We start from the raw sequence: 14,132 nt of genomic DNA on the forward strand, positions 1-14,132 counted from the left end.
AGGCCTATCTCTGTTCAGGTGTTGTGGTTAAGTTGTTGGATAAGCTTGTGAGAACTAGGATCCAGAGTTGGGTTGACAACAATGGTATAATCTTTGATGGACAGCATGAATTTGCTAAAGGGAGGTCATGTTTTAGTAATCTACTTACTTATTACAATAAAGTGACTGCTTCCTTGGACAGAGGAGAAGGATACACAGTAATATACTTGAATTTTGCAAAGGCTTTTGATAGAGTACCTTATGATAAGTTGACTAAGCTTATGAAGTCTAAGAATTCTTCTTTTATATTTCCATTGTTTGTAACATAGAGAATAAATATAGCTAGCTGAGGAATATCTTGAATGTCTGTAGATTCATTCAATGCTAATCTGAAACTTATCTGAAAAGCAGCTTTTCAGATCACTCTGCAGTGAACAAACAATTGTAGAACTAATTTCAGAAATATGTCTCTCAGCAGTCCAGCAGGAGATAGGAATTTGTTCTATTGCCTGTTTAAGTTTTGAGTTCTCTGGAGCGAGAATTGCAATCACTAATATTGTTTTTTACAAATTCTCCATGACTGTGTGACATTTACTTTGAGCAATATTCCAAGCTATAACAAAAAGCTTCAGTAGCCAAATCGCTTTGCTTACATAGGGGAAATAGGCTATTTTGTTGAGTGACTAAATTATATTTCAAACATTTTATCTTGTTTTTTCATAGTTCTGATTCAGGAGAAAATTCAAATGCAAATTTTTATGATTAAATTCATGGTGGCGCTTTAAATTACTGGCTTTAAAGTGGCTGATGGTTGTATGACAGATAAGACACAGCGCCTTTTCCCCTTTAACAGTAAAAGCAAAATTGTCCTCCCATTGTTGGTTAAATACTCTCTTTTCTTTTTCGTATTTCCGTTTTATACTCTTCTGTTGCTCAGTCATTTTAAACAAGAGTTTTATAAATTTCAATGAAATCTATCTTAAGTATTTATTAATCAGAAAAATCCTTATCTAAACTACAATACACTAGTTATGTTCTGCTACCACCAGCATGTAACTTGTGTGTACTACATGAAGAGTGATGAAGCAAAGTCCAGTGGAGGCAGTGGCTAATGCAGCTATCATAGTAATCACTTTTGGAACTAATTTTGGCAGGAGCGACACAGGCCATCAAATGTCGAAACACTTTTTACCAACTGAATACGATAATAAAATCCATGCTAACAACCCTTTTAACCGGTACCATTTAAAAGCTCAAAATATCTGTTTTTTACTTATCTTTAAAGCATTTACAAAATAAAATATTCCAATATTGGTACATACTATACTACTATAGATTATTCATATAAAAGTTTAGCAAAAATGGCAATGAAAACCAATATTGTCTCGGGAGCTGCAGTTTGCCCACCTAGGTACTATACCAATGAAATTAAAAGAACAAAATATCTATTCTGGTAACCTTTGGATGTCTGTCTAATCAAATTAATGCATCTGAATCTTTAAAAAAAAAAAAAATCATTCTGCTAGCATATAAATGATTTTTTCAACTTATGTATGGGTGTTATTTACTTCTTTTTTTTTATGTATATTGTTCAGCTGAACATAGGAATAATATTAGTTCTTTTTCATTTATTTTTTAGATCTACTGTGCTGCTGAACATATGAATAATTTGATTGATTTATCACCATTGATTGCCAGACAAGGAGAACCACATCGTGTATTTCCAGTACAGGATGATAAGTCTATCTTCTTCATAAATATATGTCATCCTCTTGGTCCAATTCCTGGAACATCATGTCCTCCTGGATCTTTTGTGTGTAAAGTAGACTTTAATCACAATGGAACTGCTGTGGTAAGTTTACCTGCTTTAAGAGAAAACAGAAGAATACTTGTTATGCCATCAAAATAACACTATATATGTAAATATGACTTCTGTGTTACTTCAACGTTGGTATCACTTTTGGGTCTGGCTCCCACTGATGAGACCTCAATAAAGGTCAAAAACCAGTCTTGGTAGTGACTCTTCCCATAATGCATAGCATTTTACATATCCAAAAAAGATGTGCTTTGCATTATGGGATACTAAGGCAAGTGATGTGAAGTCATTTGCCTCTATACGAGTAGCCCACTTGAAGTTACTTCACGTACAAACTTTGATTGCTTACGCTTGAATAGAGGATTAAACCAAGAATATAATTTTTTGACATCTTTAATTTATACTCATATTGAACTCAACAAATTGCATTTCAGTTATGCATAAATCTGTGAGGCTGTGAAAAAAAATGATTACTTTGCTATAATTAATGTTATGAAATAACTTCTGAACTTTATGATGGTAAATTCAAGATGCCAAGAAATTATATTCTCTTTTAATCCTTTATCCAAGCATAAGCAAATAAGGTTTATGTGGGAAGTATCTTTATGACTAGGCTATTTGTATATAAATGCTAATTACTTCACATCAATTGCCTTAATAATCCTGGATATATGCTTTTGTAATACAAAAGCATATATCCTTTTGGGTGTGTATAATAATATGTATAATAGTATATATTATGGGAAGGGCCACTACACAGACTGGTTACGACCTTTATTTAGGTCTCATCAGTGGGAGCCAGACCCAGATGAGATACCAAGGTTAACTGTTAACTTTCATAATTCTGGCAAGGTGGATTGATTGTACCTGTGGTCCTTTATTAATTTGTTGGGTTTGCAGCAAAATTTTTTGTTAAGGAATAATATTATTGAGCACTTGGCTCACCAATTATGGGCGATTGATTACCAATGAGTTTTGTTTTTCCTCTTAAAACAAGAACAAATAAACAAAAAATACTACTTTGGTATGCTTTTTCAGATGTTTGTCCTGAGATATTTGTTTTAGTCTACTGCTAGCTGTAGACCATAATGGGCTAGGAATATTATCGAGCCTTTGGCTTGCCTATTTTGGGCTTCTGTCAGTGGGTTTTAAAAAACTTACCTGTTCACTATGGTTTTGGGACATTTGTATTTTGCTGGGTCATGCTTACTATAATAAATTTAGTTCAATACTTTATCCAAGTGTGAGCAAACAAAGTTTGCGCCTGAAAATATCTTCAGGACTGAGGTAAGGTAGTACAACACCAGTCAACTCTTAGCAAAGGTGGCCAAGCTACCATCACTCCTATCTCAGTATCTCCCATAATGCAAAACACATCTCCTTGTGGATATGTATAATGTTATGCATTAAGGGAAGGGCCACTATCCATACCGGTTTCGACCTTTATTGAGGTCTTGTCAGTGGAAGCCAGGTCCTGAAGTGGAGATACCAGGCAGAAGCAATGGAGAAGTCATCTTTACCTATAGGAGTTGCCATAAGGTGTGCCACCTTATTATTAAATTACTCTGGATTTAGAGAAAGATGTTGAAAGTTTATTTTGCACTTGGTTAGACTATAATAAATTTAGTTTAATCCTTTATCCAAGTGTGAGCAAACAAAGTTTGCACCTGAAAATATCTTCAGGACTGAGGTAAGGTGGTGCAACACCAGGCAACTCCGAGCAAAGTCCTGAAGATATTTTCAGGTGCAAACTTTGTTTGCTTACACTTGGATGAAGGATTAAACTAAATTTATTATAGTCTAACCCAGTGCAAAATAAACTTTCAACGTCTTTCTCTAAATCCAGAGTAATTCAATAATAAGGTGTACAGCTGTTGGCAACTCGTATAGGTAAATATGACCTTTCCTATTGCTTCTGCCTTAGTATCTCCATGTTTGCGTCTGCTTCCCACTGACGAGACCTCAATAAAGGTTGAAACCGGTCTGGGTAGTGGCCCTTCCCTTAATGCATAGCAGTATACATGTCTGCAAGATGTGCTTTGCATTATGGGAGATACTGAGACAAGGAGTGATGAGAGCTTGGTCCATCTTTGCTCGGAGTTGCTGGTGTTGCACCACCTTACCTCAGTCCTGAAGATATTTTCAGGTGCAAACTTTGTTTGCTTACACTTGGATAAAGGATTGAACTAAATTTATTATAGTCTAATCTAACCAAGTGAAAAATAAACTTGCAACATCTTTCTCTAAATCCAGAGTAATTTAATAATAAGGTGGCACACCTTATGGCAACTCCTATAGGTAAAGATGACCTCTCCATTGCTTCTGCCTGGTATCTCCACTTCAGGGCCTGGCTCCCACTGACGAGACCTCAATAAAGGTCGACACCAGTATGGGTAGTGGCCCTTCCCTTAATTCATAACATTACACATATCTGCAAGGAGATTTGGTTTGCATTATGGGAGATTCCGAGATAAGAGTGATGGTAGCTTGGCCACCTTTGCTATGAGTTGCCTGGTGTTGTACTACCTTACCTCAGTCCTGAAGATATTTTCAGGCGCAAACTTTGTTTGCTCACACTTGGATAAAGGATTAAACTAAATTTATTATAGTCTAACCAAGTGAAAAATAAACTTTCAACAGCATGCTTACTGTAGTGTACTGCTTGGTGTATTTGCAGGTTAGTGTGGATAGCAGCATTTGCAAAGAATTTTGCAGCCTTTCTGTATAGGAAAGTTTTTTGATCTGAGAGATATCAGCTTCTCAATTTAGCTGTATGTTTCTTATGAACCTTGGTGCGTTAAATGCTATTCATAAACATTTGTTTTTGATTGTCTGTAATTTGCTATCATTCAAATTTACTGTGTAATTTCACGTGATTGAACCATGCATTAGGATGGACCTGATCTGCATCTTATATAGCAGAAGTTTGAGTTCTGTGCTTAGGCACCTATGACGATTCAGTAATGGATAGAGCTGCTCCATTTCCCTATTTGCTTTGAAGAGATATGATCAATATGAGTTTTAAAGCAAAGCCTTTTATCTAATTGTACCCCTAAGTATTTTGCTACAGGTTGCCATGGAATGGGATGCCAAACATGAGAACTTTGCCTTCCAGGGACACTTGTCTGCATCAATATCAGTTTGCCATTTTTTGAATCATTGTTAAGTTATTTCAGTATTATTCATGTATAGAGCCATTATGGTAGCAACAATGTGCAGGCTGTCAGCCACATAGATAGCAAAGAGCAGTGATAGCAGGAAGACTTGGGGATTGACTGCAGGGATGTTGCATTCAGACAATCTAATTCCCTGTAGCTTTTGGACTTTGTGATTACTAAGGTACGATTTAGTAAGTTTGACCAGTCCTAGTTGAAATTTGTCCTGTAGGAGTTTGAAACAAAGCCTATTGTGTTATATTTTGTTGAATGCATTGGCAGTGTCCAGGAAGATTGCCACTGTGTACTTCTTCTGGTTAAACCCTACATTGATGTTTTCCACAACTTGGAGAACTTGTTATAAAGTAACTTCATGGCTCACACATGTAGCAAAAAATATATAGAATTTTATTTAAAAACTTCAATATATTTCATCCAGCGTTACCTGGACTTCATCAGGGAGACATTAAATATAGAATTTTATTTAAATACTCCAATATATTTCATCCAACATTAAGTGGACTTTGTCAGGAAGATAGACCATTAACTACATTCAAAAGATTAACCACAATAATGAGTCATTCATATACATTTTAGTCTATTTCAGTTGCAGCTGAATATGACCAAGTTAATAGTCACATTGAATGTAGTTAATGATCTGTCTCCCTGACAAAGTCCACTTAACGTTGGATGAAATATATTGGAGTATTTAAATAAAATTCTATACATAATTTTTTAATATATGTGTAAGCTATAAAGTTACTTTATAATGTCGAGTGCATATCCCAATCTCAGAACTTGTTATGTAGAGGAGTTTTCCCAGAATCCTTATTGTTCATCTAGGATGAGATTTAATTCTTTAGTGACTTTCTGAAGTCTTATTAGTATTATCCTCTGAGCTATTTTTCCAAGGCAAGAAAGTAGGTTGATTTCGTGATAGTTTTGGTGAAAATATGTTGCTTTTCCTGGTTTTGGGATGAAGATTACATCTACTACTTTACATCGTGCAGGAAGTCTTGTCAGATGTCATCTCCTTCCTGGAGGTTGACTCCCATGAGCTTCCACGGTTTTATGCTTCTCTTTTGCATTCTTCATAGGACAAAAAGGTCCAGTCCTTAATATTTCCCATCCAATCTCTTCTTTGTCTTCCTCTTCTTCTTTTTCCTTGTATCATTCCTTCTAGGAGTGTTTTTTGTGAGGATTCATGCCTTAGTATGTGACCAAGGTAGGTGGTTTTCCTTTTCTTAATGGTTTTCAATAGATTCCTATCTTCTCCAATCATCTCTAATATTTCTAAATTAGTCTTTTTGGCAGTCCATGGGACTCTAAGAATTCTTCTGAGGATCCACATCTCAAAGGCAGGAAGTAGTGATATTTTAATATCATATTAACAATATCAAAGATGTGCATTATGTGTATTAGAAATTTCATCTGGACCTGGTGTTTTCCTATTTTTAAGTTTGGTGATGATTTCCTGTACCTTAGCAGTTGATTTGAGGTTTATGTACTCTGTACATTTTACTGTGGAGTGTACCTCGTTGTGTACTTCACTGATGGATTTTAGATCTAAATGAGTGTAATTTAGACTACACTACTTCCCTAAGCTGTCAGCAAAGGCTTCAATTTTGTCTATGTCACGGTAAACCAGACTACATTCACCATGGATTGGTGGGAGAGATTTATGGTCTGTATGTAGAACTTTGGTCATTATCCAGAATATTTGGCCCTATTTATTTAAGGACTAACTTTTGTCTCCCACTGTTGATTTTGATAGTTTTTTAAGCACATATTGGACTTCCTTTGTAGCCTTATTGAGCACTCGTTGGCGGTATTGGTACCTGACTTTGGAACTGGGCCAGTAGATTCATGTAGAGCAGTTGTTAATTTTGTCCAGTTGGGACCCGATCTGGGATAATTTCATGTTATAAGTTCAGTTGGAGTAAAATGGGTCGTGGTCAGAGCTGAGGTCATCAATTGTACTTATTAGTATTGATGCACAATATTTTGTAGTATTGCTATTTGTAATTGGGTTCTGGAGGTCCTATGGTCACCATGTTCCTGGTGGCAGCAAAGTCATTGAGGAATCTACCATTTTGATTTGTAGTTCTGCTGTACCATGCTTAGCATTCAAGTCGCCTGCTACTAGCACTATTTCGTTTGTATCTAGAATTTTTGTTAAGTCTGTTTCTAGTAACTGTTTGCTTGCAGAATTATAAGGTATATTTTCAAGGAACTTGCATTTGCAATTTGTACTTCCACTCCTGTAATTTCTATTTTCTATATTGGTAGTGACAAGATTTACAATTTCATTGTGTTCTATATTGAGCTTGACAGTATGACTGTTCTCCCCCCCCCAGCTTTCAGTCTGTCAATGCAGTATAGAATATAGTTCCTGAGCTTTGAGTTGCCAGTTGGTTGAAAGTGCGTTTCATTAACAAGGCTACCTCAGCACTATAACATGTAATTTCTTGCAGTTTCGTGCATTTTGTTTCACAGACCATTGGCATTCTAGAATACGATCTGTAGAGAGTTGGGCCTTCTATGTCTGCTAACCATTGCCAAGTGCAGTAGGAATTGCTTGTGTGTCTCACGAACTTGCTTGTGGAGTCCTGGCTGGGGTTTGCTTTGCTCAATATTTTGCCCAGAGTGGTTGCTATGACTGCAGCTTTGATGGATTTGGTTGGGCATTTCAGTTTTTCCTGCAGGTTTTAAACAAACCACCAAACCACTACAGCAAATGCTGATATTTCCCCCTGTTTTGGGGGGAGGGGGTTTCAGCATTTGCTGTAGGTGCCCATGGAGTTGTTGATGGGCCTCTTAGTTTTTCTTTTGTTGATTTTTGGGTGGTCAAGTATTGCTTGCAGCCACTGTAGTTGGCAGGATTTGTCCTGCTGCAGTTGGCACATTTCGCTGACTGTGTTTTTGATTTTTTTGCAGGAAGCCGTTGCATGGTTTTCTTTGCATTTAACGCAGTGGAAATCTACTTTGCAGTAGCATTGCAAATGGTCAAATTTTAACAACGACATTATCCAGTTGATTTCCATCACAGCAGTTCTGGTTTTATAGCTATGTTGCAAACTGTTTTTAGGTCATAGATTTCTCGGTACAGTTTGCTGATTTCCACTTGGATAAGATGCATTGGCCTTTTATCCAAGGCCATATTGCACAGTATTACTGTGCTGTGCAATATTACAGCACAGTAATATTGCACAGCACAGTATTGAAGTTTTTTTGCTTTTTTAAAGCAAATGTGTGTTATATAGGTGTTTTTGTCATCCAAAAGTTTAGTTAGTGCACGGTAGTTGGCTGCCATCTTTGGTTGTATTCAAACCCCTTTGTCTGTGTTCCGCTTTTGTAAAATTTATTTTATGGTTTTTGAGGGCCATGGCCACTTTCATCCATTGTTCCTTGGCTTGCAGGAGGAATTCTATCCTTATGTTGATTTTTTTTTTTTGCTTCCATGGGGATTACAGATTCATTTGATATTGGTTCTTTGCATCATTTTCCCCTTCTGATTTTGCAGAACTTGTTCCCATCTTGTTTCCTAGGATAAATATGAGCCAGATTGTGAGTACACAGTCTGGGACTCTGGTCTGTTCCTGATGATTGGAGTAGTTGTTGGCTTCTCAAGTCAACCTGGAAGTCAGTTGGGCCATTTTGTTTGAGAAGTCATAAACTTCTGAATTGTGCAAACTCCTGCTCGAACTTCAGGATTTCTCACTGGGGGTGGAGATTGCTCATTTAAAGTTTGTAGAGCATTCCTAAATTCTAAGTTAAAAGAAGGGAGAATAAATCTAATAACTAGCTGGCACTTACCTCCAGAGAAGCTTTGAACCCAATGTCACTAAAGATAGGATGAATGAATTTTAATGAGTCGCCTTGATGGCGAGTCTCCTCAAGATCTCAGATCAGATACCAAGGTTACAATTAATAGTTAACAATTCTGACAAGATGGACTCGACCTTTGGTTCTTTATTCCTTTATCAATTTCTGAAAGAAAAAAATGCAAAATAGGTTTATTTAGTGAGCTCTTGGCTCACCCATTGTGGACTGATTAGTAGTATATTTCATGCTTACTGCGCAGTGCATTTTGTGGTGTTTGTTTCTTGAAGACATGTTTGTCGTAGTCCACTGCCTGGTGGATTAATGGGTAAAAGCGGATGACTGCTTTCACAAAAATGTTTGCAGCCATTTTGCATAGGAAGGTTGTGATATATGGGATATCGGCTTTTTGGTGAAGCTGTAAATTCCTCATGAGCTATGGAGCATTGAATGCCATGCAGATGCACTTGTTTTGTATGATTTGTATATTTTATTTTTGATGTTCCAGTCAGCCGTGTCCCTGACTTCATGATCTATATGTCAGAATAGGTCTAATCACCATTTTGTTTAGGAGCAACTTGATTTCTATGTCTGTGTCAGTTCAGTAATGGGTAAAGTTGTCCTTTTGCTTTGTTTGTTTTTGATCAGGGCATAATCTACATGGAATGCAAAGCAGAGTCCTATATCCAGCTGTATCCCTAAGTATTTGGTGACTAGTTGACAGGGAATGGAGTGCCAAACATGATTATCTTGCCTTCAGGGTGTGCCCGTTTCCTCATCTTAGTAACTGACTTGTTGGTATTAAATTATTAGGGATAAGTCATCATTGCAAAAAAAAAAATAATAATAATAAACAAATCACTATAATGCAGTAAATAAAACTTTTATTAAATTTATATAAATGGTAACCTCTGTTTTATGCACATATGTACATCATTATAACAGTACTTCTTTTGTTAAATATTTATTATAACACTGTTTAAATTAAGATTTTTTTTATAGATATATATACCTGAGTTGTAACAATTTTATACAATAAAATTATTAAAATAATTCTGCACCTTTGTATCATAGAGCTTGGGGCATAATTTAAAAGTACAGCCATTTGTAGACTTTACTGGCCATCTAACAGTGATTTATACAGATGGATCGTCCTGCTCAAGTAATTCATCAATAAGATACAAAACACGGATTATCTTTGTGTGTGATCCTGAAGCTGGTGTGGTAAGCTTTCATTTATTTATTTATTTTTTTGAAATGTTGAGAGTTTATTAAATGTGCAGGCTCTTAAATAGCCTTCAGAGTGACTGATAATATTTAGTCTCTCAGAAGATGCTTTAAGAACCGCTGTCTAATGGACAGAAAGAAGCTCACTGTCCCTGTATTTAAGCATAGATTTAGAAGAGCTGGCCTAGGTCTACCCTGCACTTCTGGAATGTTTGATGGCTAAAGAAATTAAATATTTATTCTTATGAAAGTGAGGATCATATTGGAGGAAAAGAAATGTATAGAGTAAGGTGAGAAGGCACAATGAAATATTCACATATTTTAAGTAAATAAAATATTATTTACTTTATTTGGTTTAAGAAATACTGTTGAATGTCATGAAACAACATTGTTCACAGTGATCAGTTGTGGAGTTATATATAGATACCATTACATTGAGTTCTAATATGAAATTCTTTTGACCTAATTTACATTTTTACTATGACTCTTCTATGACTGTTACTAGATCAATACAGATAATACGAGAACATATAGAAACTGCAACAACTGCCCCAATACTGAACTGACACCCACTCACATCTTTACCTGTCCAGCAATTACAGCAGCCTTGCAAGAAATAGATCCTAATCCTGAACAACAGCTTTATACAAACAAAATCATTGACATAGCCAAAGCAGTTCAATGAGCACATGGAAACATCTAAGACTCTTCAAAGGACAAAACAACAACATTTTTACTACATGTGTGACAATTAAAAGATAAGCACTGTAAAGCAGTAAACATTCTTCATGCTCTGTCTTCCCCTCTTATGGGGTAGATAGATGTTCTTTGGTCACTCTATACCCTATGGTAAAAGCTCATTTATGGGTCTTTGGTGCTAGAGCCAGTACACTTTGATGATGATTGAGTGTTGTCCGCTCTCAGGCAATTAAAACTGCAACTGGTGTGTATTCTGTATTCAAATATCATTTATTCCTAGTTCTTCTGTGGAAGCAAGTGAAACACTCATCTCCTTTTGCTGATGATGGCCATCTTTATAGTATGCAGTTAAAATAAATTTCCATCCAGATTAGCCCAATTGAGGAAGTTTTTTTTTTTTTTTTTCCAGATATCACATATTGGAAAAACTTATAACACAACAGACAACCCCCTCTTGGAATGTGAATAAAAGAATTAATACATGCTTTAGACATTGCCTGGACAATATTGCACAAATGCCTCTAAACACTATTACTGCCACCTTAGCACAGCTTCCATCATATAGCTTCTCTTGGTACTAGTTAAGGAAACTCCTTACTTTGTTCACTAGCAGCTTTTCTCTCTCTCTCTCTCTCACACACACACAGAGAGAGAGAGAATATTCTGATTTTCTGCTGATCTCGGCAGGCAGTTCAAATTGGTCTCTAGTAGGTTCTACTGCTGTCATCCTAGACAACATAATATCTAATTAGGGTTTTCCTTATCTCTGGGAGTATTAGGCCTTGATTTCTGTTAAGGTTCACAGTAGAACGGGCGACTGTGGCTGCTTCTTTGAAAATTCTTGAATGGTAATCTTCCTCTAAGTAAGGGGAACAGCTTTTGTCCCACTCGATGACATGGTTAGTTGTGGAGAAATGAGACGATAGGCCAGAAATGTCCTGTCTGTTGTTTTTGACATAGCCAATGTACTCCTTTTGCCTGATTTCGAGCTTCTCGAAGTCTGTCCGATGTAATTAGAGCCACATGAGCATGGAATATTATAAACTCCAGCATATTTATAGAAAGGATGGTTGTCTTTTGGAGATCTTAGTAGTTTACGAATAGATTCTATAGGTTTAAATGTTACTCTTATTTTGTGTTGTTTGAGGAGATTGGCGAGCTTGTTGGAGATGCCACTTACAAACGGAATTGCAATCGTTTTTATATATTGAATCTCTTCTTGTTCTCTTTGTGGTGGTTCAGAGAAAAGGATTTTATTGACTAGTCTTCTTGGATAGCCGTTCAAGTACAGATTGTTGAAAATAAATTTTAACTCATCTTGAAGGGTCTTGTTGTCCGTTGTGATGCAAAAAGCTCTTTTCTTTAACATGTGTATAATGCTGAGTTTATGTGATATGTGGTGAGAGGAGTTAAAATGTAGGTAGCGACCAGTATTGGTCGGTTTTCTGTACACCGATAGATTTATACTGCCATCAGTTTGTTTTTTGATTAAGATGTCTAAAAACGGAAGTTGTTTTTCTCTTTCAAGTTCCAGAGTGAATTTAATAGAATGATGGAAGGCGTTGATCTTTTTGAGAAAATCATATATGTCATCTTTGTTATTGTTCCATATGATGAAGATATCGTCCACATATCTGAACCAAATTTTAGGTCTAGGAAAAATTTGTGATAAGATTTTGTTTTCTTTACAAACGTTCCTGTAGTAGAGGTCATTGACATCTTAAGTACCTTGTTCCCACAAGATATAACCGCATTGTTTGCTCACTGCCTAAATTCCAATTATTTTTCTTGGAAAAATAAAATCTATCAACAATTAACAGGCTTGGCAATGGGAAGCCCACTCTCACCTTTGTCGTGACGGCTCCTTCTGTCGTGTTCTAAATTTATCTAGTTTCAAGTCACTTTTATGAATAATACAACTAATTACGAAATGATCACCGATCCAAAAGTAGGGAAATTTATATTTATACTGCGCCACCCTATTCTTAGATTAGTCTATATAAATAGTAGGATCAGTTCTAAATTAAGTTAACAGTCATCTCATTGGGCCGAATCATTTATTATCATTTTTACTTGGGGTTCCCGCAAGATTCGAATGTTTATGAACGGTGCAATAATAAGGAATTCAGGCAAACACAATATTTAGATCAACAAAATAAAACATTTAATATATGATATGGTTAACAAAATACAAGAACTCTATTTTGGAATGGAACTATACAATTAACTTAACACATCTTCTTAGGTCACTGATGCTAATTCAATGTTCTAACTTTCATATACTATTCACAGTCTCAAAAACACAAATCTTCTTATCTCAAGTTAATATAACAATTTCACATTTTATTCAGTCTTCACAAATCTTTCAGCTCAATGTTTATATTCACAGCAGGCAATAAACTACGTAAGCTATATTCCAAGTAAATATATTCCCGGACCTTGAGCATCGGAGGTATATTACAGTTAATGCTAGAATAGAGAAACTTATACAACTACTCTTACCAGACAAATTCTTCAATACATCAAATTATTGAGAGAGCACTTATGAATTAACTTAATTAACATTAGCGGAACACACATAACAAATATTCTCCATAGTTTAAACTGTATTACTGTAAGTCGCACTTCACTATTCCAAACAACAGTAATTAGGTACTAATATCTTTTCCTGTTCACTTTTCTCCAAGTAATCAATATAACCTTTTCCTAGGGCAACATAGAATTTAATCGTAATCCAGATTATCTAGAGCTAATCAGAATTTTCGCATTGACTGTCCAGTTTCCTTTTATCTGATTACGGTATCAACCTTTCTTCATAACAACAGCAGTTTTCGCTTATAACATTAAACCTTATGTTTCACTACTTATAGGTTCACTTCCGAACACTATACTCATAAATCTCTGCCCTGAGGATTATATAGTCTGGGTTCCGCAAAACTCTCTCCTCCCTCTTAATAATAATTCTTCTCTATATCCCCCCTTATCTATGACCTTCACTCTTCTCTATATATCTATCTATCTGACCTTCACTCCCACCTTACGTTCGAACGCCACGCTCTCTTCACTCGTGGTTGTTTATGCGTGCGTCTCCATGACAACAGACTGCACGTAAACATTTCGCTAATGTAATGTATGGTCTATTATTATTCATGAGTGATTACATAACATTAAATATTTCACAAAATAAAACAACAGAATATTTAAGCTACTTCTTTAAATTTTTGATTACGTATACAGTTAAATATAAATTAACATTTCACGTTACACCACATATATTTAGTTATACAAAATTCTAAATATATCATTATTTTATAAACTAATAATAGGTCAAGTTTTGAATAAATATTTAATTAGTAATTCTTAATTAAAGAATAATAAACAATTTTATATAAACCGTGATTAATATTTAATAAGCCATGTTAAATGTGAATGAA

General features: G+C 35.6%; 1 protein-coding gene across 2 annotated transcripts in view; it reads left to right on the forward strand.

Annotated features, from left to right (window-relative positions):
• The window catches only part of Lerp (lysosomal enzyme receptor protein), a 514,158-nt gene that overhangs the window by 341,527 nt on the left and 158,499 nt on the right, over nt 1–14,132 (forward strand). For both annotated transcript variants that reach the window (XM_090408956.1, XM_090408955.1), the window contains exons 28-29: nt 1,619–1,831; nt 9,847–9,996. In XM_090408956.1, coding sequence (XP_090265082.1) covers nt 1,619–1,831; nt 9,847–9,996 — 363 coding nt within the window. The remainder of the gene's footprint in view (nt 1–1,618; nt 1,832–9,846; nt 9,997–14,132) is intronic.

This window comes from Typopeltis vanoorti, chromosome 19, assembly GCF_054136105.1.
Source record: "Typopeltis vanoorti isolate ZY-2024b chromosome 19, IOZ_Tvanoo_1.0, whole genome shotgun sequence".
Taxonomy (NCBI): domain Eukaryota; kingdom Metazoa; phylum Arthropoda; class Arachnida; order Uropygi; family Thelyphonidae; genus Typopeltis; species Typopeltis vanoorti.